Source organism: Dipodomys merriami, unplaced genomic scaffold, assembly GCF_024711535.1.
Source record: "Dipodomys merriami isolate MVZ:Mamm:240054 unplaced genomic scaffold, mDipMer1.0.p SCAF_156, whole genome shotgun sequence".
NCBI lineage: Eukaryota > Metazoa > Chordata > Mammalia > Rodentia > Heteromyidae > Dipodomys > Dipodomys merriami.
Window position 1 is genome coordinate 2,460,932 of NW_027202893.1, and position 24,994 is coordinate 2,485,925.

Sequence of the window (24,994 nt, forward strand, 5' to 3'; positions counted from 1 at the left end):
GGTCTATTGTGGTTTCATATTAATTTTAGGATTTTTCCCCTATTTTTGTGAAGAATGCCATTGGCATTCTAATTGGAATTGCCTTAAATGTACAGATTACATTGGGTACTGCAGATATTTTAGCAATATTATTTCTCCCAGTCGATGAACATGGGATATCTTTCTACTTTTTTATATCCTCTTCAGTTTTGTTCACCAAGGTTTTATAGGTTTTTGGTTTGTTTTTGGTGTCAGTCTTAGGGATTGAACTCAGGGCTTGGGTGGTGCAGTCCCTGAGCTTCTTTTTGTTTATAGCTAGGGCTCAACCACTTGAACCACAGCACTACTTTCAGCTTTTTCTTTTCTTTTTTATTTTATTTTATTTGTGAACATACTGTACAGAGGGGTTACAATTACATGGGACTTTCAGCTTTTTCTGAGTCTGGGCTTAGCTTGAAGCAATGGTCTTCAGATCTCAGCCTCCTGTGTAGCTAGGATTACAACCGTGAGCCATTGGCACCTGGCTATAATTTTTGTTGAAGAGATTTATTCATTTCCTTAAGCTTATTCTTACGTAATTTTATTTTTATTATTATAATGAAATTACTTTCTTGATTTCTTTTTTCAAACAGTTTGCTCTTGGCATATACAAACATTTTTTTTCCCCTTTTTTTGCCAGTCCTGGGGCTTAAACTCAGGGCCTCGGTACTGTCCCTGAGCTTCCTTTGCTCAAGGCTAGCACTCTACCACTTGATCCAAAGTGCCACTTTTGGCTTTTTTCTGTTTATGTGATATTAAGGAATCAAACCCAGGGCTTCATGAATGCTAGGCCAGCCCTCTACCACTAAGCCACATTACCAGCTCACACTACTGATTTTTGTCTGTTGGACTGTTCTATGGTAGATCCAGGTATGAGAACAGAGAAGCCACCACTTAAAAGGCTGAATTTAGAGTCTTTATTGGAGCACTAGCTGACAGCAGGGGGACTCCTGTCACAAAGCTATTGCCCTGAATACAACTAACACATGGCTTATATAGCCCACAAGGTGCATGGAATTAATCTTTTTTCTTTTTTTGTCAGTCGTGGGGGTTGAACTCTGGGCCTGGGCGCTGTCCCCGAGCTCTTTAGGCTCAAGGCGAGGGCTTCATGCCTGCTTTGAGAAAGAGTACAGATAAAGATAATCTTGGATTTGTTGATGTATATCTTGATATGGATTTATTTTTTTTCCCCCTGATACTATAGTTTGAACTCAGGGCTTCATGTTTCCTAGAAGCCCAGAGCTCTGCTACTTGAGCTGTGCTCTTAGCCCCTCCCGCCACCCCCTCCCCGCAGCGAGAGCTCCGTGTGTGTGGTGTGTGTGTGTTTATTATATACGGCTGTATATATACCGGGCTGATGGAGGTATTTTGACAATGATCTAACAGGAGGTGGCTCCTTCACACCTGTCCTTCTTGGAATCAAGTGTTAGAATCCTCAGATCGCCAGGCGCTGGTGGCTCACGCCTGTAATCCTAGCTACTCAGGAGGGTGAGATCTGAGGATCCCGGTTCGAAGCCAGCCCTGGCAGGAAAGTCCGTGAGACACAGGTCCAATTAACCAAACACCGGAAGTGGCGCTGTGGCTCGAGTGGTAGAGCGCCCGCTCTGAGTTCAAGCCCCAGGACCGGCAAAAAAAAAAAAAACCCCATAAACCCAAACAAACGAATCCTCCCTCAGACCGACTCCCAACACCCTGCGTGGAGACGCGACCGTGTGGCGGCGCGACCGCGCGACTGGCGGCGGAGGGCGTGACCTCAGCAACATGGCGGCGGGAAGTGGCTTACCGGAAGGAGAAGCATCCCTTCCGCTTCCGCCGGCGCACGCGCTGTCATTCTCCCCCGCGACCGTGACTAAGATGGAAGCGCTCTGGGAGTCTCGGTGTGGCCATTGGGCCGGGGGTCCGGCCCCGGGACAATTTTACCGCGTCCCGTCTGCCCCCGGCCCCCTGCTGGATCCGGCCTCGGCGCACGGCCACTCCCCCCTCACGCGGACTCAGTAAGTTCTGCGCCCTGGCCCGAGGGGCGCGGCCGGGCCTCGGCCTCCGGCGGCCCCGGGGACGCGCGCGCCGCCCCGCGGCCTGGGGCTGCCCGGCGGAGCCCCCCGCGCCGCCTGTCCCCAGCTGCGTGTCTCCTCCTCCAGGAACCCCATGGTGACCGGGACCTCGGTGCTGGGCGTTAAGTTCGAGGGCGGGGTGGTGATCGCCGCGGACATGCTGGGCTCCTACGGCTCCCTGGCTCGTTTCCGCAACATCTCGCGCATTATGCGAGTCAACAACAGCACCATGCTCGGTGCCTCCGGAGATTACGCCGATTTTCAGTATTTGAAGCAAGTTCTCGGCCAGATGGTGTAAGTCGTCTGGAGGACTCGGAGTGGGGACACCCCCCCCCCCCCCCCCCCGCGGGCCTTCGCAGTTGAGAGGATCGCTAGGGTTAAGAAAGCAACAGAGGAGCTGGGTTTTGTTTCTGTCGGTCGTGGGGCGGAAACCCCACACTGAAAGAAATCCCTTTGTAAAATTAAAGCCAGTACGTTTTGAAACGCGTGAATGTGTTTTGGCATTCAGGCGTAGCCAAGGAGATTGACGGGAGCAATTTCTTTTGGAGGTGGGTGGAGATCCCAGCCGTTTTCTCACTCTTACAATCAATTCCTTGAAGGATCGATGAAGAGCTGTTGGGAGATGGACACAGCTATAGTCCTAGAGCTATTCATTCGTGGCTGACCAGGGCCATGTACAGCCGCCGCTCCAAGATGAACCCTCTGTGGAATACCATGGTCATTGGAGGCTACGCTGATGGAGAAAGGTTGATTTGAATTCAAATAGCTTCCCTGAGCTCCCAACCTGACCCACCTGTGTGTGGCCCTTTGTTTGTTTTTCCCTCCCCTAGTCAACCCCTCTTTCAACTCATACCACACATACACAGCTAAAAAAGAACACAAAACTCTTTAAGATTACATGAGTTATTTGATCTCTTTTGCCCTGCTAGCTTCCTTGGTTATGTGGACATGCTTGGTGTGGCCTATGAAGCCCCTTCACTGGCCACTGGTTATGGTGCATACTTGGCTCAGGTAAGTAGCAGGTCTAGAGGTGAGGGGGAAAGGGAGAAAAAAGGAGGTTTCTTGGTATCTGAACACAGTAGATACTTTGGTTCCAGTGACAAGGTGAGGTAAATAAGTCAGTTGATTGATACACAGACCAAATGTTCTAAAACTTCCCTGGTGGCTCACGCCTGTAATCCTAGCTACTCAGGAGGCTGAGATCTGAGGATCTCGTTCAAAGCCAGCCCGGGCAGGAGAGACCGTGAGACTCCTATCTCCAATAAACCACCAGAAAACCGGAAGTGGCGCTGTAGCTCAAGTGGTAGAGCGCTATCCTTGAGCTGAAGAGCTGAGGGACAGTGCCCAGGCCCAGAGTTCAAGACCCACGACCGACCAAAAAAAAAAAAAAAAAAAGTGTCTTAGTAGCCAACTTCATTTTGGTGAGACAGTAAGTAGGGAAGCTGTCTTTCCATTTAATGTACTTGTTTACACAGATGTTGGTGACAAATAGCCTATAACTTAATCTGTGATATCTCCTGTGTTTATCCCACCATCTCCCTAGCCTCTGCTTCGAGAAGTTCTGGAGAAGCAGCCTGTGTTGACTCAGACCGAGGCCCGAGAGCTCGTGGAACGCTGCATGCGAGTGCTGTACTATCGTGATGCGCGTTCTTATAACCGGGTGAGGAGTGGTATGCAAAAGTTCTGGGAATCTAATTGTTAGGCTGTGGATATATACATATTTTTTCTTGCTAGTCCTGGGGCTTGAACTCGGGGGCCTGGGCAGTGTGGTCCCTGAGCTTCTTTTGCTCAAGGCTAGTACTCTACCACTTGAGCTGTAGTGCCACTTCCAGCTTTTTCTGTTTATGTGGTACTAAGGAATTGAACCCAGGGCTTCGTGCATGCTAGGCACTCTACCACTAGGCCACATTCCTAGTCCCAGGCTGTGGATTCTTGAATTCCTAGGTCTCTCCTCTGTGACTGGAAGATCCTCTATTTAACCAGGCCTAAGTGACTTCATTTAAGGAAAAACATTTCATTGGATGTTTTCTTTTCAGTTTCAAATTGCCACTGTAACTGAAAAAGGTGTTGAAATTGAGGGACCCCTATCTGCAGAGACCAACTGGGATATTGCCCACATGATCAGGTGAGTCCCTTGGTTTGCATTAAGCTGACCTTTTTTTTTTAAAGGGTTCAAGCAGAAAAATTCTCTGGCTGGGAGGGTAGAGCTTTTAGGAATTGAACCTTTTATGTTTCACAACTGTGTTTTGCTTTTTCTTTGTAGTGGTTTTGAATGAAATACACTTGCCTTATCCAGAGTTGAAGTTTTGCTTTTCTTTTCCCTTTGGACTGGGCTAGTTCAAAGGTAGACTTTCCTTCTGTAAAATAAATCAGTCTTGTAAAGTTTTTGCTGAGTGGTTTTATTCTCTCTGGATCACACCAAGACCACACTACCCAGTACAGCCATGTGCCAACTTTCTTGGTTAGAGAACCCTTAGATTCCTTCACCTAATATAGAACTCTTTCTACATGAAAATATAGGCGAGGACAGTCTTCATGACACTATACTATAGGCAGTTTTTTTGGGTTTTTTTTTTGGGGGGCCTGAACTCTGGGTCTGGGTGCTGTCCCTCAGCTCTTCAGCTCAAGGCTAGTGCTCTACCACTTGAGCCACAGTGCCACTTCCGGCTTTTTCTGCTTATGTGGTGCTGAGGAATCGAACCCAGGGCCTCAGACATGCAAGGCAAGCGCTTTACCACTGAGCCACCTTCCCAGCCTACAGAGGCAGTTTCTTATAGAAGCCAGACAAATTTGTATGGGTAACTTTTTTTTTGTTAGTCGTGGGGCCTGAACTCTGGGCTTGGGCGCTGTCCCTCAGCTCTTGATCTCAAGGTGAATGCTCTACCACTTGAGTCACAGCGCCACCTCCAGTTTTTCTGCTTATGTGGTGCTGAGGAACTGAACCAGGTCCTCATGCATGCAAGGCAAGCACTCTACCACTGAGCCACTTTCCCAGCCCCGGTAATACAATTTTATTATACCAGTTCTGAGGCTTGAACTCAGAGCATGGGCATTCTTCGTTTTCTTGCTCAAGGCTAGTGCTTAATCACTTGAGCCACAGCGCCACTTCTGGCTTTTTTCTTTTTGCTTATGTGGTGCTGAGGAATCAAACCCAGGGCCTGAGGCATGCAAGGCAAGCGCTGTACCACTGAGCCACCTTCCCAGCCCCTAGCTCCACTTCTTGCTTTTTGTTGGCTAGTTGGAAATGAGTTTCATGAATTTTTCTGCCTGGGCTGGCTTTGAACTGTGATCCTCAGATCTCAGCCTCCTTAGTTGCTAGGATTACAGGTGTGACATACCAGTGCCCAGCTCATAACTTTTTTTTTCATCAGTCCTGGGGCTTGAACTCAGCCTGGGTGCTGTCCCTGAGCTCTTCAGCTAAAGGCTAGCGCTCTACCACTGTTTTCTGGTGGTTAATTGGAGATAAGGGTCTCATAGACTTTCCTGCCCAGGCTGGCTTAGAACCAAGATCCTCAGATCTCAGCCTCCTGAGTAGCTAGGATGACAGGCACAAGCCACCAGTGCTGGGCCATGGTAACTAGCTTTTGTGTTTAGAAATTATTTTCCCTTTGCTGCATCATAAAGGAATGCAGACCTCCCGGCGAATGCTGGCTGCAGACTTAATTTTTTTTAAAAAATCATAACAATGTCAAAGACACAGGGTGTGTCTAAGTAGAGCTGCTCTTTACAAGGAGACTGCCTAGAAGTGGCACTCCAACCCACACCAAGTCCAGACTCACTCTTCATACAGGGAATATGAAGCAGTATATAAACATTTAACCTAAATGTCTATAGCTTGAATTTAAACTTCTAGCACTGTAGAAAATTTTGAAGTATTGCATCAGGGAAACTTAAACTAAAAATTATCCTTCACCCTCATTAGAATGTCTACTATAAGAACACACATAGTGGGCTGGGAAGGTGGCTCAGTGGTAGAGCGCTTGCCTTGCATGCCTGAGGCCCTGGGTTCGATTCCTCAGCACCACATAAGCAAAAAGAAAAAACCCGGAAGTGGCGCTGTGGCTCAAGTGGTAGAGTGCTAGCCTTGAGCTGAAGAGCTGAAGGACAGCACCCAGGCCCAGAGTTCAGGCACCACGACCGGACCAAAAAAAAAATTAAAAAAAAAAAAACAAAAAAAACCACAGTTTTAACTTGTATAATTTTAGAGCTTTGCTATTTATGAGAAACACTGATGCAGAATCACCTAACTCTACTGCCTGCTTGTTTTAAGGGAGGAAAAGGTATGTGTTCATTAGAAAGTGGAAAATACAGCTGTAGGGTAAGTCATCTGCATGTCAGCCACATGCCTTTGCTGGAATGGTTTTAAAAATGAGCACCTCGATGCTTTTTGTGAGGATGGGGTGGGGATTTGCTGGTACTGGGGCTTGAACTCCCATCTCACACCCATAGCTTTTTCACTCAAGGTTGGCATTCTTACCACTTGAGCCACACCATCATTTCTGGCTTCTGTTTAATTGATGCTAAGAGTCTCTCTGATAGCCGGGCACCAGTGGCTTATGCCTGTAATCCTAGCTACTCAGGAGGCTGAGATCTGAGGATCGGGGTTCAAAGCCAGCCTAGATCTCCAATAAACCACCAGAAAATTGGAAGTGGTGCTGTAGCTCAAATGGTAGAGTGCTCACCTAGAGTTGAAGAGCTGAGGGACAGTGCTCAGCCAGAGTTCAAGCCCCATGATGGACAAAAAAAAAAAAGAAAAAAGAAAAAAAAGTCTGATATGTCTTCCTAGGCTGACTCTGACCCTTGACTCTCAGATCTCGGCCTCCTGAGTGGCTAGGATTATGTGGGTGTGCCATCCCTGCTTAGCCATTAAGTAAGTTCTGTCCAAACCTTTTAAGAAATGGGTATAGGCAACAGCAAACAAGTGAACTAGTAAATTTAAGCAAGTAACTGAACTTTCAATTGAAAATCACACATTTAGTCAACACAGAAAGTAGTCAATAAATACGTGTTTATTGATTAAACTGAATTATAAAAAAACAGAACAAAACAAAAAACTTCCTTCTACCACTAAGCCATGCAGGCGGAGTCCACAAAGACAACTTCCCTGGCCAAAACCCAGTTGATCCATTGCTGATGATCTTAGAAAAATTTACCCATCCAGAAAGTCAGAGTGCAGAGACAAGGAACCCAGCTCTGCTAAGGCTGTGGCTGCTGCAGAGACTACCAAAGAGGAGGATTAGGGTGTAGACAGAAGTGACCAATCAGTTCTCCAAATTTCTCAAAAGCAGAGGGTTGACTTGAAAGTTCAGTCCATTAAAATGGCATTGGGCAAAAAGCTGGGAAAGAGAAGCCCAGATGGATCCTTCGTTCAGTTTTCGGATGCCACGGGTTGAAAGCTGGCCAAGCTGTTCTGGAAGGGAATGCTCCAGTTCACTATATTATAGTGTGCTGGGTGTTAAAAAACAAAAACAAAAAACCAGCAGGGAGAGGATCTGGTGGTAAATGTCACACCTACCACCAGTGTGACATCTTGAGCATCTCCCAGGCTGAAAGCCTACAGGGTCACCCTAGGGTTTGGGGGAATTTATAAAATTTTTCCGCTCATTAAATGTTCCACTTATGTACATTTTAAAGATGAACCATTTACACGCTTGTGCAGGTTGCCTCCTTGGCTCACAGGAGGAAAACACTGTTGAAAGCCTCAGGATGGACAGAAGAATGGTGTAGCTGTGGGAAAGGTAGACTTGGTTATTTTGCTCCTTTTCTCTGTATGGTACAGTACATTTGGCTTATAACTGAATTTTTTTTGTTTTTTTTTTTAAAAAAAAGTCCCTCATGCAAATTGTAGAAAAAATTTTCCTTCAAGCTGGCAGTGAAAAATAAAGATTCATATTTTTTTTTCTTTGTGCACACTCCCATGTTCTTCTTTGCATCAAATTCTTCTCTAAGCATTAAGAGAAATAGGGGAAAGCCACAGGTAATAAACAATTTGAATAGGTTACCTGTCTTTTTAAAGTTCAGCACTTCAAGTTTATGCAATTAGTTCGTGGCTGTAGGATCTGTGATCCCTTGAACAGGCATGCTGTCCACTGAACAGGATGGAGTTCAGAAAGCAGGGACTGCTCAAGGGCTTTGCAGGGTGAAGACACAAACTCTGGAAGCGGCTTCCACCCTCACGCTCTGATGACCTCGGTGCCTCGGCTAAGGATATGTGTGCTCCTTTGTCCAGAGGGATGGGCAGTGTAAGAATGGGGCAAGGAAGGGTTCAAGGATCTCCAAGAGCAAAAAATAGTTTTGTTGGACGGAGGATGGTGAAGAAAGGACAAATCTATTCATTCTGGATGATTAAGGGTGGTTTCATGCATTTTTAAAGCCACAATTTCAGATCTAGAGCTGTTGAAACCAACATCTCGACAGGGAAATTAAGAAAAAGAGAAGGAAGAAGAGTTCAGTGGTTTTTTTTTTCCTTGCATTTTCATTTTTATATAAAAGTGTTAAGACCACAATGAAAAAGTTTATCCATATATATAATAAACCAGTTTGAACTACATATTTTTGTCTTTCCCATCTTCAGAAATGTTCTCACATTAACAATGGTTATTAGATAGTATCATGCCCAAAGACTGGCCACACAGTTAAACGAACAAAAAACCTGGAAGTACTATGATACAGTTGAGGTAAAGGGGGAAACAAAACAACATTCACCCACAAAGGGTTTTTTTTTTTTCCCTTGATTTTTGTCAGAAAAATACTGAACACAGTGATTTAAATTTAGAAACGTCACAAAAGCCTGTTTTTAGCAGAAGTGAATGACCAATGGGGTCAGATCCTCGGCTCAGAAATGATCACTATTGATTTCCTAATCACAAATTCACAGGGAAGTGTAAGTCAACATCAGGGGAAATGACATAAAATTAAAAATATAAACCAAGTACCCCGCCTGGTATGCCCCTTTTCCCCTAAATCCCTCTACCCTCCCTCACTTTCCCAACCTGACTCCACACTCATGATCCCACACTCAGATTTCCATGAGGTCTAAGTCAGCCTCCTCAAAGCCATAGAAAGACTCTGTTTCACTCTCCCCCTCAAACAGCTGGTGAAGGCTTTCAGGCTCAACTGTCTCTTCAGGAGATGATCTGAGTCGGGGAGTAGAAGCTGAGGGTTCCTCAGACTGTTCCCCACTCAGCTTTAGCTGCTCCTCTAGGGAGGCAATGAGCTCCTCCTGCATGTCAGCATTGCGAGTAGGTGAGTTAATGTTGCCATCAGGGCCCGGCAGAACACTAGCCACAAGGAAAGACCGCTGAACTAGCTCTGGGCAGTCTCCAATGACGCCCAGTACCTCACTCAGCCAGACTAGCACTAGCTGAAGCAGGACATCAGAATCACAAGCAGTGTCTGCCATTTCCCGAGCCTGCTCCTTCCACTTTTTGTGCAGAAAGTTCTTAACAGTCCGTTTGATGCATACATCTAATGGTTGGATTTTGGAGCTGCAACCTGCTGGGACCACTGCAGGCAAAGTGCTAGAGGCACTCAGCAGAGCCAGTACCTCTTCAGACAAGTGAGTGCGATGACAGTCCATCACTAGCATTCCCTTGCTGCGCTGGCAAGCTGTGTGCTTCCTCCACACGCGAGTTGACCACAGCTCCATGATCTCATCGTCACTGTAGCCACTTTCCTTCACTTCTAGCAATATAGAGTCTGGCACGTTAGCAGGCTGATCTATGTGTCCTCGATAGAAAACCAGCGTGGGGAGGATCGTGCCGTCTGCCAGAATGGCTAGCACTACATCACACCAAGGTTCCCCGGTGCCTACTGTCTGCAGGGCATTCTCCTTGCGGTCATCACTGCTCAGCACCTCTGTATCCAGGAACAAGGAGATCTCATCGATAGCTACAATCATAGACAGGGGTAAGTCCTGGTTGTGAATTTGCCTCTGTACAAATTCAATGAAGAGTCCTGCATTTTCTGCTACATCCTTTGGTAGGGTGTGAGCCACAGCTCGCCGGGCATGGGGAGTCAGATGGTGCCGCAACATGAAGCGCACAGCCCATTCATAGGAGATCTTAAACCCCCCCTCCAAAGAACGTCCTATTTTGGTGGCCTTCTGGAATAAGGTCTCCTCATTCACAGGGAGCTGCTGTTCCCTTTGGGTCAGCACCCACTCAGCCAGTTTCTCCTCTGCCTCAAAGCTGAGGTATTTGCCCTCTAGATTCTCCCCCTGGGAGGCCTGGAATCGGCGAAGCCAACGCCGAATACGTCGCTGGGGGTTTCGGAAGTGTTCAGCTGCCTGTTCTGTATTGCAGCATAGGGCAAACAGTACTACTCGAAGTTTCTTCACTGATAGCTGCTCTTTCTTGCCAATTCCACCATTACCTCCACCCCCTGATGCTGCCTCAGGTTCCTGGGTGACTGGGCTGCCTTCATCCTGGTCATCAACATTCAGACACTTGGTCCCCTCTGGGGCCAAGGGTGGAAGGGCTAAAGGCTGCGAGTGAGTGGGGGTTGGTGGCGGGGTTGCAGTTGAGGCTGGTGATGGGAGCGCTTGAGCCACAGGCAATGGGAGCTCTTCAGGCTCAGCTGGCATGGCTCCCGCAGATTTCACAGTGGCAGCTTTGTTAGGTGGGAAAGAAAGAGGAGGGTACATATTCTTCAAGTTCCGGTCGTGCACTCGGTCACGTGTCTGACCATGCCTAAAGGGTAGGTAGGAGAGCAAAGAAGAAAGAAAGATAAGTTAAACTAGGAAATTTAAATAGTAGTAAAAGAAAGAGCAAACACACTGAAAAACAGCAATTAAATCATTAAATGAGAACTTGTTACCTTGAGTGAGATAGCCAATTGAGTCCTAGGGAAAAGGAAAGAAAAAAAAAAAAAGGTTAGATCAGCGAAGAGTCCTCCGAAAGATGGTCCTAGTATACTCCGCAGAGTGCCTGCTAGTCCTATATACACTGTGTCTAATTTAGTGCAGTATATCTAAATAGTGAATGGGTGACATTGGAGAAGAATGCTCCTGCTTATAAAGAATGTCAGGTATCTTTTTGTTGTTGTCGGTCTTGGTGCCTGAACTCTGGGCCTGAGCACTGTCCGTCAGCTCTTCAGCACAAGGTGAGCACTCTACCACTTGAGCCACAGAGCCACTTCCGGCTTTTCTGCTTATGTGGTGTTGAGGAATCAAACCCAGGGCCTCAAGCGTGCAAGGCAAGCACTCTACAACTGAGCCACCTTCCACAGCCTCCTTTTCTTTCTTTTTTTTTTTGGACAAGTATCTTTTTTGCCCATCTCTCCTACTTACCCCGCGGCAGGATACTGCTGGATCTGTGGGAGGGGTTGAAAACCAAATGCTTGGCCATGGCATCTCCCACAGAGGTAGTAAAGGTACATGAAGTGCAGGCCAGCTTGATTCCACTGGAAAGAGTTAAAGTGGACATAAGACAAATATGGCAATGACACCAGAGAAACACCAGAGAAAGTTAAAATTTGAGGCTTTGTTTTTTTGTTTTTGTTTTTTTTTTGGTCGGTCGTGGGGCTTGAACTCTGGGCCTGGGCGCTGTCCTTCAGTTCTTCAGCTCAAGGCGAGTGCTCTACCACTTGAGCTACAGTGCCACTTCCGGTTTTCTGGTGGTTTATTGGAGATGGGAGTCTCACAGTCTCTCCTGCCCGGGCTGGCTTTGAACAGTGATCCTCAGATCTCAGCCTCCTGAGTAGCAAGGATTACAGGCGTGAGCCACCAGCGCCCGGCTCAAATTTGAGGCTTTGTAAAGGAGAAGTCGAGTACCACTGGCACATGCCTGTAATTCTAGCTACCCAGGAGGCTGAGATCAGAGGACTGTGGTTTAAAGCCAACCTGGGCAGGAAAATACCTAAGTCTTATCTCCAATTAATGGGACACCAAAAAACTAGAAGTGAAGCTGTGGCTCACCAAAAAACTAGAAGTGAAGCTGTGGCTCAAGTGGTAAATCACTAACATCTTCAAGTTGAAAAAGCTAAAGGAAAGTGCCCAGACCCTGAGTTCAAGCCCAAGACTAGCCAAAATGAAAAAAGAAAAAAACCCATAATATTTTTTTTCCCTCAAATTAATCCATACTACCAACCACCCCACAAAAAAACTAAAAGCATATAAATATTTAGAAAATTAGGTGTACCATAAGCTTTTCCTTACCTCACAGAGTTTTTAAACAAAGCCAGATACTTGGGGCTTTTCCGTGGAACATGATTGCTGAGAAAGACATAATGTGAAATGAGTCATGAGGTTCTGCCGGCCGGCTAAGCTAGAGATCACCAGCCAATGACAATGTGCAATGTAAGATGCTTCCTATCATCATGCTTCTTTTTTTTTTTTTTTTTTTTTTGTCGGTCATGGGGCTTGAACTCCGGGCCTGGGCGCTGTCCCTCAGCTCTTCAGCTCAAGGCGAGCGCTCTACCACTTGAGCTACAGCGCCACTTCCGGTTTTCTGGTGGTTTATTGGAGATAGGAGTCTCATGGTCTCTCCTGCCCGGGCTGGCTTTGAACCGCGATCCTCAGATCTCAGCCTCCTGAGTAGCTAGGATTACAGGCGTGAGCCACCAGCGCCCGGCTTCATCATGCTTCTTAAAGTTTAATACAAATATGAAATCACCTCAGGGTTGACTGATCCAGATTAGATGGGGCTCAGAAATTGTTTCTATCAAGCTCCCATCTAATGCTGGTGTTTGGGCCATAGTTTTGAGTAGAAAGATCCCACACAATCAGGAATACAGACCATTAAAGCCAAATGAACACGGCTTTAGTCTCTTACCTTGCCTGAAGAATTCTGTAAGAGTTCAAGAAAGAAACAAACTAGGAACAGGGAAGGGAATGAAATGATTCTGGAGAATAGGAACTCATAACAACTTACTTGATCATGTGGTTGGCATAAGCTCGGGAGCAGCAGGTACTGTAGCGACAGAGAGAGCAGTGGACATATGTAGGGAAATGATTAGGGAAATCTGGGATCTCAAAGCTACATTCTAGACATGTCTGCCGGCCCATGACACTCCTGTCAAAAAAAAAAAAGAAGTTTCATTACTGTTGCAAGTATCCTCAAATTGTAAGATTTTAGATGACCGACCCTGCTGAGGTGCTTACACTGTGTATCAGAAATAACCCTGCCCCCACAGTCCCCTCCCACCCGGCATTTAGCAAGCACTGACATTTTCCTAACGGCTCTCTTCTGGACGTTGCGTTGGACAGGGGGATAAAGGAAAACAGGCAGGGGATCCGCTGAGGTCAGTGGTGCTGCCTCCTGCAAGGTGCTGGGAAGTGTATCACTGGAGGATATTGGAACAGTTCGTGGCTGCCCTCGGGAGGCCCGGATTGTCACCTGAGAGTTGAGGGAATAAAGAGTGAGATTCTACCCACAAAAACCTTGGAACACTGAAAATCTCTTTTCTCCCCCTTTCTGACTCTGTAAAAGAAACTTTGACAAACCCTTTACCTTGGTGCCTGGTTTCAAGCCCTCTAGCTGCTTGGGTTTACGGAAGGTTTTATGATGCTGAAGCTTGTGTTCAATTTTATCCTTGGCAAAAAGAAACTGCAGCCGGCACTTGTTGCAGTGATAAACATTTCTCTTCTGAAGGGGAAAGAAAAACAAAAATTCCTTAAAGGTTCCCAATGACTTTTCTTCTCTGAGAAGGTTGATCAGTGTTTCTCGCATCATTCTTCCCTTCTTGAGAATAAGAACCCTACTGTTGAGAATCAATGGTAGGAAAAGTAGAATCAAGGCCAAGATGAATAAGCCACCAATTCCTGACTTGTAATAATCTGGACCAGTGACATAAACTTACTGGTCCCTACTTTATATAACCTTATCTTTATATTGCAGTCAGTGCTACCTATTCCTGTAAATGCTTCTTTTTTGACTCTTAAATGGGACATGGCAAAACCACCAAGCAAATCGACTCATACCTTCAACTCAACCTACATTATAGGTTTTAACTCTTCCCATCAGTTCCTTTCTCGTTACTAGTTTTGTTTTTTTGGGTGGGTCATGGGACTTTAATTCAGGGACTGGGTGCTGGCCCTGAGCGATTCTGCTCAAGGGTAGTAAAGGGTAGGGCTCTACAGGGACTTTCATATGCAGGCTGGCTTTGAACCACGATCCTCAGATCTCAGCCTGAGTAGCTAGGATTACAACAGGCATGAGCCAGTAGCTCTTGGCTTTTATTACTAGTTTTCTGAATACATTTTCATGGGTAGTCTGTGTATATAATAACCATTTGTATGGGATTGCTACCTTCTTTTCTTCTTTTTTTTTTTTTTGTTGGTTGTGGGACTTGAACTCTGGGCCTGGGCATTGTCCCTCAGCATTTCAGCTCAAGGTTAGTGCTCTACCACTTGAACCACAGCACTTCTGGTTTTCTGAGTGGTTTATTGCAGATAGTCTCATGGACTTTCCTGCCTGGGCTGGCTTTGAAACAGGATCCTCAGATCTCAGCCTCCTGAGAAGCTAGGATTACGGGTGTGAGCCGCCAGCTCTTTTCTTTTTTAAACACAAATGATAAGTTAATACACTCATTTTTATCTTGCTGCATTTCTTCTTAAATCAGTACTGAAGTTTTTCAGAAGTTGGACTCATATCTATGATTTTCTTTCCTTAGGTAGCAAGTAAATGTGACAATTTCTGTACCCTATTTGGAAATACATTTGTGGTAGAGTATCAGTAGTCACTACTATGTAAGTAAAGTGGGTTACTTACAAGTGACATGGGTTCACACATCTATGTGTGAACACTGAGCACACATGTACCCATTTGTCCTGCATTTTATATTCGTTTATATGCATGCCTTCCTTTCCTGTTTTAGTAGCTCCTTTTTAAAATAAGGTCACATTTAGTCCATCTTGTAAGTGAAATATACCACAACCAGCAAAATCCTAAATTTTCCTGTTATTTTTTGCTCCTAGATCTACCACCCTCTTTCCTCACCTCTTCATAAACAAATCTGTCTCCTTCCCTCTTATTTGTAGAATTTGACTTTAACAACAAAATGGCTCGTTAATGAAAATTTGTCTATCTTGCTTGCTACCTTCTTACAGTATGTGACATTTTAATCATACCTTTTTTTTCATACTTTTCAGCTTCCCTTATATCACATTTCCCTCTAAGACTATGGTGCTGGCTTTGTGGCTACAGACTTGAAGAATCCTAAGCCTTTCCTTCCCTTGTTCCAGACAGGGCTGGAGAGCCTGACACTTGAAAAGTTTTTTAAAAATCTTCTGGATTTATATAAGAATGATTCCTAAGTATCTTTTCAACAACTTTTGTCCCAGACTTTAGACTTGACTATTTTTATAGGTATGAGAGTTTGAACTCAAGGTTTCATACTTGCTCAGCTACTTGTTCAGCTTTTCTTTACTCAACAGCTAGAATTCTGCCACTTGAGCCATACTTCCAGTCTTGCTTTTTTTTTTTTTTTTTGGCCAGTCCTGGGGCTTGAATTCAGGGCCTAGGCACTGTTCCTGAGCTTCTTTTGTTCAAGGCTAGGATTCTACCACTGGAGACACAGTGCTACTTACAGCTTTTTCTGTTTATGTGGTACTGAGGGTTTATGTGGTAAACAGGGCTTTAGGCATGGTAGGCGAGCACGGTACCACTAAGCTACATTCCCACAGCCCAGAGCCTAGCTTTTTTTTTTTTTTTTTTGGTCATGGGGCCTGAACTCTGGGCCTGGGTGCTGTCCCTCAGTTCTTCAGCTCAAGGCTAATGCCCTACCACTAGAGAACACAGCACTACGTCTGGCCTTTTCTGTTTATGTGGTACTGAGGAATAGAATTCAGGGCCTCATGCATGTGAGGCAAGCACTCTTACCACTGAGCCACCTTCTCAGACCTAGGTTTTTGATAGTTAACTGGATATAGAGTCTCCTGGACTTTTCTCCCCAGCCTAGCTTTCAGCCTCCTGAGTAGCTAAAAGTAGTAGTAGTAGTTAAAAAGATCTGAGCCTTTTTAACATTTTCACAGCTATACTTGAAGTCCATAGATACTGCTGATACAGAATATCCTAACAATTGTGTTCTGTTTACTTCTTTTTTTCGGCAGGTTTGAGTGCAGAGTCTACTCTTGTTAGGAAGGTATCCCATCACTGAGCCATGCCCCCGCCCCCATCCCCAAAATTCAGTTTCTGTTTCAGTAAACAGTCCTATCATTCATTTAATTGCCAAAGATGTACGTTTAGGGCAATGGATTTTTTTTTTCCAGTCTGTATAGTCCTGGCTGGCTTCAAACTTAATACTTCTGGCCTTTTGAGTGTTGTTGAGTCCATTCATTTTGTTGTTGGTGGTCAGGGGGCTTGAACTCTGCCTGGGCAGTCTCTGAGCTCTTATGCTCAAAGCTAGCGCTCTACCATATCTCTATCAGTTCTGGCTTTTGAGTGGTTAATTGGAGATAAGAATCACACAAGGCCAGGTACCAGTGGCTCACACCTGTAATCCTAGTTACTCATTCAGGAGGCTGAGATTTGAGGATTGTGGTTCAAAGCCAAGCTGGGCAGGAAGGTCCATGAGACTCTAATTTCCAATTAACCACCAGAAAACCGGAAGTGGCACTGTGGCTCAAGTGGTAGAGCACTCACCTTGAGCTAAAGAGCTCAGAGGCAGTGCTCAAGCCCAGAGTTCAAGCCCCTCAACCAACAACAAAAAGAATGGACTCTTAACAACACTCAAAAGGCCAGAACACAATTATTGAGTTTGAAGCCAGTCTGGACTATACCAAAAAAATCCATTGCCCTAAACTTATATCTTTGGCAATTAAGTAAATGATAGGACTGTTTACTGAAACAGAAACCCTGAATTTTTGGGATGGAGGCATGGCTCAGTGATGGGATACCTTCCTAACAAGTATAGACTCTGCACTCAAACCTGCTGAAAAAAGAAGTAAACAGAACAAGTCTCATGGGGACTTTTTTGCTTGGGCTGGCTTTCAACCTTGATCCTCTGATCTCAGCCTCCTGAGTAGCTAGGATTACAGGTGTGAGCCACTGGCAACCAGCTTTTCCTACTTTTACCTACTCCATTCTCTAGGGTCATAATATATTCTATCTCATATACCCTTTTTTCATCTTAAAAATCAATAATTACTATACCTCTCATCTAGTTCTACTGCTGAAAAAGCCTTCTGACTAGTCTTCTTAACTGGTCTTAAACTCCTTTAATCCACTCACCTCAGAAGAACCAGTATAAAATCTTAAGATCCTCCCTACTCTGTCCCCCAAAACTTCCAAACCTCACAGTCTACGCTAAATATACCTTAATTTTGTAAATCTACAGTCTTATCCTGTGCCCCAGGTACTCTATTTTCCATTCTATTTTACTTAGATGTCATTTTTACTCATCGTTCAGGTCTTGAATACTACTATTCTCTAGTTCCAACAGAGGTATATGCTTTCCTGTATCCTATACTTCTCCCTAACAAAAATCTTGTCACCTTCACTGTACCATTGTTTATCTACCACTAGCACCTACCTTAGAAGATGGCACATAGTTGAAATTGAGTAATTTTTCCAAGAATATGTATATTCTCCAGCACAACTATTTGCCCAGCATCTATAAATCAAACAAATAAGAACAAAGGAATGGCCTGGTGCCTAGTACCTGGTGCCTCATGTAATGGAGTTGGAATGCATTGCCATTTTTGAAGACCTTCAGGCAATAAGGGCAGAGCAAATGCCGGGTATCTTCATGGATCATCCGAAAATGGACATCTACCTCAGAGTAGAGGGAGGAGCGATATTGACACACCTGAGTTACAGAGGAGGAAACATAAGGCTAAGAGTGAACAACTGAGATCTAAAAAAAAAAAAGTAACAAAAAACTGTACAAATATGAAAAAGTTTTCCTAAATGCATAAAATTATTTTTTCCGACTTTGTAATGCAAGTCTGTATCTGTGGTAAGCTCAGGTGTGACTTAAGATCCCTCCCTCCCTGTCTATTTATCTACCTACCTATGTATGTTCTCTTGGGAATATTTTACTGTGGTTATTATACGTTTTCTCCAACATGGAATGTTAAAGATAAAAATTGTATTTGTTATTTTTCCTATTCTTCAGAGGCCTAAGACTGAGCATGTGCAGTAAGTATTTAGAAATATTCCTTAAGAATTATTTGCATTCACACAAACTTGAGCTTTCATCTTACCCCAGTTAGATTGACCACTATCAAGAATTCAAACAACCACAAATGCTGGTGGGGATGTGGGGAAAAAGGACTCCTAGTACACTGTACAACTGCTATGGAAGGCAGTTTAGAGGTTCCTCCAAAAACTAAACATAGAACTTCCCTATGATCCAGCCATACCACTGTTGGGCATCTACCCAGAATGGTACAAGTCAGGATACTCTATAGATACTTGCACATCCCATGGTCATTGCTGCACTACTGACAACAGCCACGTTATGGGACACAGCCCAGATGCCCTGGAGTAGATGAGTGAATCAAAAAAATGTGGTAGTTATACACAATGGAATTTTGCACAGACATGAAAGAATAAGATAATGTCATTTGCAAGTAGATGGACCTAGAACAAATTATGTTTAAGTGAGGCAAGTCAAGCTGAGAGAGACAAATGGCACAAGTTTTATTTCATATGCAGAAGCTAGATCTAAATTATAACTGGATGTGATAACTTATACATGACTCCAGGCATTCACACACACACAGTCAGACCAAAGGAGGATACCAGTAGGGGAGGAGTATCAAAGGCGTAATATCCCCCAAACACTTAAAATATTATTTATTGAAACAAGTTCCAGGAAATGGAAACATGGGTTATTTATGCTGTTGTTGTTGGTGGTGTTATATGTGCTTTTTCCCCCTTCTTTTTTTTTTTTTTTTGGTTGGCGGGCGGGGGGGGGGGGAGGTCAATGGGAGGAACACAGAAACAGATGAAGAAAGGGTGAACAAATGCCATCATGATATTCATTATACATTATGTGGAAAATGAACTATGCAACTTGTGGGTAGCGATGGGAGGAGGAAACTGGGGGAAAGTGAAGGAAGGGGTGACATTGTCCAAAAGAGAAATGTATATATTAGCTGAATTGTGAATGGTAACCTCTATGTACACCATCTTAATAACAAAAACACACACATATACATATATATTTATTTATTTATTTATTTTATTTTATTATTGGTTGTGGGCTTGGGCGCTGTCCCAAGGCTAGTGCTCTACCATTTTGAGCTACAGCACCACTTCTGGTTTTCTGGGGGTTAATTGGAGATAGGGGTCTCAAAGACTTTCCTGCCTGAGCTGGCTTTGAACCGTGATCCTCAGATCTCAGCCTCCTGAGTAGCTAGGATGACAAGGCGTGAGCCACCAGAGCTATATTTTTTCTTTTGAAAAAGGATTATTTGCTTTCAGCCTGAGAGCAAACTGGCTAAAACTAGAGGGAGAAAAAGGCAATACCTGACAAACATAAGGCATCTCTCCAGGCTTGTGAGTATCCTTCATATGCTGGAGAAACAGTGGTTCACTTTCAAATGCCCACTCACAGATCTTGCATTTGGCTGTAAGAATAAGAATCAATAAATTGACCTTAAAGTAAAACCAAAGTCCTCCTGATCTGTTTCCTTCATTTTCAACAGTCAATAGATCATTTTCCCTCTAGTCTTTCTTTAAATCAATTCCTTTTGCCTCAGCATTTGAATTGCTTATAACTAACCTTTCTCTAGCTCTGACTTCTTACCACAGCTTCACTCTAGATTTTGAACTATTTACATTTAATTTAAACATTCTATTTTCAATTCTAACTTAACTCATATTCTTTTGCTTCCCATTTCCCCTCTCCTCACTTTATCTTTTTCTACCTTTTAACTCTAGATTGTCTCAGACTCTATAGCCATTTTCTGTTATCATTATTTCAAAATGATCTAGGAATTGTTATTTATCTATTACTATAGACAAAAATGTCACAAAAATCCCTGACTTCCTAATGCTAAGCAACTGACTTTCAATATCTGTAGAATCTCCAATAAATCTACACAGTATATCCATTCTTTACACACTATTGCTTTTTCTTTTGGTCATGGGGCTTGAACTCAGAGCTTGGGCTGGTACTCTAGCACTTTAAGCCACAGCACTACTTCTGGTTTTCTGATAGTTAATCAGTAAATTTAAATAGTAAATTTAAATAAAAAAAAATTAGACTTTCCTGCCCAGATGGCTTTGAACTGTGATCCTCAGATCTCAGCCTCCTGAGTAGTTAGGATTATAGGCATGAACCACTGGCACATGGATGATGCATGAATTCTTTTAAAAACTAACTACATGTTTCATTCCTATCCTTAAAGACAATGATTTTGTGAATAATAAAGCAAGTATCTATTGAACATCTGAGTATAAGTAAGAATTTGCTCTCAAAAGACTTAGCAATTAGAATAGATGGTCTTTATTACCCTATCCTGCATTAACACATTCAAGATAATTTAAAATTTGTCAAGTATATTAAAAAATCATAATTTTGGTTAAAATTTTAATTGTGTCATAAAGTATGATCCCACCCAAAAATGTCTATTTTTATTTCTTTGTTTACATAATTATGTTCACGTTTTTGCAAATATGAAATTGTAGACTTAAAATTTTAAGCACTGACTGGACAATGACCAATTCCTTCACCCAGTAAAAAAATAAGTGATGGGCTGGGAATGTGGCTTAGTGGAAGTGTGCTTGCCTAGCATGCATGAAGCCCTGGGTTCAATTCCTCAGTACCACATAAACAGAAAAAGCTGGAAGTATCACCGTGGCTCAAGTGGTAGAGTGCTAACCTTTAGTGAAAGAAGTCAGGGATAGTGCTCAAGCCCCAGGACTGGAAAAAATAAAATAATGTAGCCAGGCGCTGGTGAATCATGCCTATAAACCTAGTTACTCAGGAGGCTGAGATCTAAGGATTGTGGTTCCAAGCCAGCCCAGACAGGAAAACCTGTGAGACTTTTATCTCCAATTAATTACCAAATAGCCAGAAGTGGAGCTGTGGCTCAAGTGGTAGAACACTAGCTTGAGCAAAAAAGGCTCAGGAACAGCATCTAGGCTTTGAGTTCAAGCTCCATCTCGGGGGGTGGGGGTGGGGGTAGGGGGATTGAAGAGGGGGGAAGTGATGTTGAAATAATCCTTTAAGGATAATTGTTTAAGAAGAAAAAGTTGTTAATTTGGGACAACAAACAAGGCTCAGAAAACTCAGACATCCTCTCAAATTACATGCAAAGGAGGAAAATATCTAAATTTCCAGAAGAGTTCCAGATTTTGTGCTTCTTCTCAAAGAAACCTGATTGCACACCCATTTAAAATTACTGCTCAGAGGATTGTTAGGTGCTACAAGGACAGAGATAAATAAGAAATCCTGCCTTGAGGAATGAGGAAAGGCTGTGAGATATACAACTTGAACCTTTAGAAAATGGGATTGCAAAACAGGAAACAAGAGAAGCAGGAGAAAACACATGTAGGTAGAGAAGTACATGTCTGTGAAACTTAAAAAGGAAGCATCACAATACTTTCTTCTTTTCTTACCTCTCAATTTGCTTATCTCTTTTAAATTAGTTCTCTCTTTTTTTTTTCTAGAACCCTTTTAAGCGTTAATGCCTGTCTGTCTCCGCCTTTCTTACTTTTCTTCCTTGGACAAACAAACTCATTCAATCTCAGTGGCTTTTCCTACACAATTGCATGATTATGACATAGTCATCATACAATACCAATAATAAAAGGTTAATGCAGGAATGGGAATGAGGAAACAGATGACACTGTACAAAAGGAAATGTACTTATTACCTGACACATGTAAATGTAACCCCTCTGTTAATCAACTCTATTATAACAGTAAATAAATTTTTAAAAAGGTTAAGGTGTTTGTGTATGTGTGTACTCGCGCACGCTGGCCCATGAGCTCAAACTCAGGACCTTGTATTCTTCTTTATTAACTTTACATCTTAAGGCTAATGCTCTACCACTTGAGCCACATCTCCAATTCTGCTATTTTACTTGTTAGCTGGACATAAGAGCCTCCTAGATTTGTTTGCCTTGGCTGGCTTTGAACAACAATCCTCATATCTCAGTCTCCCAAGTAGCTAGGATTATAGGCATGAGCCACCAATGTTAGGCCACTTAATATAATTTTTAATGCACAAATACTACTCAGAGATTGACACATATTATCCCATACCTAAAACATTACTGAGAAGAACCCAAATTATCAGAATTTAAGAGATCTGCTAATCTGACACATAATTCCACATAGACGTATGAAACGATTAAAGACTGGCTCCTAGAGGTTATGGAGCACTTGTCCTTTTTAGCACATTAGCACAGGGGTCACCTTCACCTCAACACCTACAACAGTCTCCTACTTTGAGAAAACAAGCATAACTATGACATCTTCTCCAAACTATGGAAGAATGAGTCTGTATTCCTAAGGTTTACCAACCTCACCATTCCATGGTTTTCGAGATTGTCATCAACTAGTTCCCCCTCTCAAATCTACCCACGTAGGCTGGGACCTAGTGGTGCTGGCTGGGGCAGGAAAGTCCGGGAGACTCTTATCTCCAATTAACCACCAGAAAACCAGAACTGGCAACATGGCTCAAAGTGATAAAGCACTAGCCTTGATCAAGAGCTCAGGGACAATACCCAAACCCTGATCAAGCCCTATAACTGACCCTCCCAGAAAAAAACCAAAATCTACCCACATCAGCTCCTCTTGCTGGCAGCTGAACATGATTAATTCCCCTACAGCATACATCCCTCAATCTTACCTCTTCTTCATTTTACAGTTCTTTCTTCTTTCCACCAACAGATTTTTTTTTTTTTTTTGTCATCAGTCATGGGGCTTGAACTCTGGTCCTGGGCACTGTCCCTCAGCTTTTCAGTTCAGGGAGAGCATTCTACCTTTTGAGCCACAGCACCACTTTGGTTTTCTGGTGGTTTATTAGAGATAAGAGTATCACAGACTTTCCTGCCCGGGCTGGCTTTGAACCATGGTCCTCATATCTAGCCTCCTGAGTAGGTAGGATTACAGGTGTGGGCCACTGGTGCCTGGCTCCAGATTTTTTTTAAAGATTGGAAGTCTAACCCAAGCTGGGTGCTCGTGACTCACATCTGTAATCCTAGCTACTCAGGAGGCTGAGAGCTGAGGTTCTCAGTTCAAAGCCAACCGGGAAAGGAAACTGTGAGACTCTTATCTCCAATTAACTACTCAAAAAAGCTGGAAGAGGTGCTGTGGCTCAAGTGGAAGAGCACTAGCCTTGATCAAAAAAGTTCAGGGACAGTGCCCTGGCCCCTAGTTCAAGCCCCAAGACCAACATACACATGAATAGATCTAATATTATTAGATGAAATATAACATATATAAGTCCCTCGGTTTGATACCTAGTGGAACTGGTTCAAATGACAGAAAGTTAGCCTTGAGCCAAAACACTGAGTGACAGTGCCCAGGCCCTGAGTTTAAGCCCCAGGTTTGGCACCAAAAACAAAAAAATAACCACCAACAAACAAACCCAAGAGTGAAACAGATTGGAGTATAGTATGAATGTGTGGAAATGTAACAGTGAAATTCTCTCCCTTTTACAATATAAGCCAACAACAAAATAATATAACAAAAAAAATACCCAACGACAAAAAATTAAAACTATGAAAGAACCAAGAGTCACATACTTAAAGCATCGACTGCCCTTAAACATGTGTGAAAAAATATAGTACTATTAAAATTAGAATTATAGGCCTATGCCTATAATTCTAGGTACTCAAGAGGCTGAGATCTGAGCATCATGGTTCTATAGCCCAGGAAGACAAATCCTCAAGATTCTTATCTCTGATTAACAAGGAAAAAATCGAGGAGTGGAGATGTAGCTCAAGAAGTCAAGTGGAAGACCATGAGTTCAAACCCAGTACTAAAACAAACAAACAAAGGAGTTACAATGACATCCAAGAATAAAATTGATACCTACTAAGGAAAGGTATTTATCGCCTTAGGTTGACAAGTTATTAAATGGTGGATAAGAACAAATTCTGCACAAGAAACTAGAACATTTAAAAGTCAGGGACAAGAGAATAGGAAGTCAAGAGAGAGAAAAAATATCCAAGCAGCCTGCACTTTTTGTGAAATTTTCACAAGGAAAAATGTGCCTTTTCTATGTGGAACCCATATATAACTGAAACAAGAACCTACCCACCTCTGGGCATATAAGGAATCAGTGGCAGAGCATTTGCCTAGAATGTGCAAGACCTTGGTTTGATCCTCAACATTGGAGGGTGGGAGAGGAAATGATAAGTGTTTTTGATCTGGGAGGTTTGAGTGCATTATTCTAGTTTTATATCCACATCATTGATAGAGAATAATTTTGAGTCCTAAACTAGACCAAATTGACTACCCTGGAATTACACTATATTGTCATGATAACTGATTTCAATGTTTATTCTACTACAGAATGATTAATCCAAAGTTTCACTACACAGTAGGGAAGCTACCAGCAACATATGGTTACTGAACACTTGAAATGTAATAAAGCTACTTAGGAGGCTGAGATCTTAGGATCGTGGTTCAAAGCCAGCCGAGGCAGGAACATGCATGAAATTTTTATCTCCAATTAACCACCAAAAAACTGCAAGTGGCTCTGTGGCTCAAGTGGTAGACTGCTCACCTTGAGCTGAAGAGCTCAGGGACAGCGCCCAGACTGAGTTCAAACAAACAAACCAACAAAAAAAACACCTTTTTCATCAGAATCTGTAGGAGACAGAGGCAGAGTAGCGTGTGCAGTGGAGGGGGGAGTACCAGCAGAAGTGGGTTGGGCTAACAGGGGTGTGTGAATGAGAATGAATATAGTCAAAGATTTTAGCCTGTCAAAAAGTAGAACAATAAAACCTGTTGTTTTAAGAAGGGTAAGAGAATGACTATGACTAATTGGGATATATGTGTGGAACTGTAACATAAAGC

At 43.4% G+C, this 24,994-nt stretch overlaps 1 protein-coding gene across 1 annotated transcript; it reads left to right on the plus strand.

Annotated features, from left to right (window-relative positions):
- Positions 1 to 1,836: 1,836 nt before the first annotated feature.
- On the plus strand, positions 1,837 to 4,454 carry LOC138827509 (proteasome subunit beta type-4). Its single transcript, XM_070023093.1, has 7 exons — positions 1,837 to 2,012; positions 2,157 to 2,363; positions 2,669 to 2,815; positions 2,999 to 3,080; positions 3,613 to 3,729; positions 4,106 to 4,194; positions 4,333 to 4,454. The coding sequence occupies exons 1-7, from the start codon at positions 1,873 to 1,875 to the stop codon at positions 4,343 to 4,345; spliced, it is 795 nt and encodes a 264-aa protein (XP_069879194.1). The 5' UTR covers positions 1,837 to 1,872; the 3' UTR covers positions 4,346 to 4,454.
- The last annotated feature ends 20,540 nt before the right edge of the window (positions 4,455 to 24,994 follow it).

What these genes read in the sequence shown, in the direction of transcription:
- LOC138827509 (XM_070023093.1), top strand. Translation starts at nt 1,873, where the DNA reads ATGGAAGCGCTCTGGGAGTCTCGGTGTGGCCATTGGGCCGGGGGTCCG. An exon ending in CAAGTTCTCGGCCAGATGGT is followed by an intron (nt 2,364 to 2,668) that starts GTAAGTCGTCTG and finishes AATTCCTTGAAG; the next exon opens with GATCGATGAAGAGCTGTTGG. An exon ending in ATGCGCGTTCTTATAACCGG is followed by an intron (nt 3,730 to 4,105) that starts GTGAGGAGTGGT and finishes TTTTCTTTTCAG; the next exon opens with TTTCAAATTGCCACTGTAAC.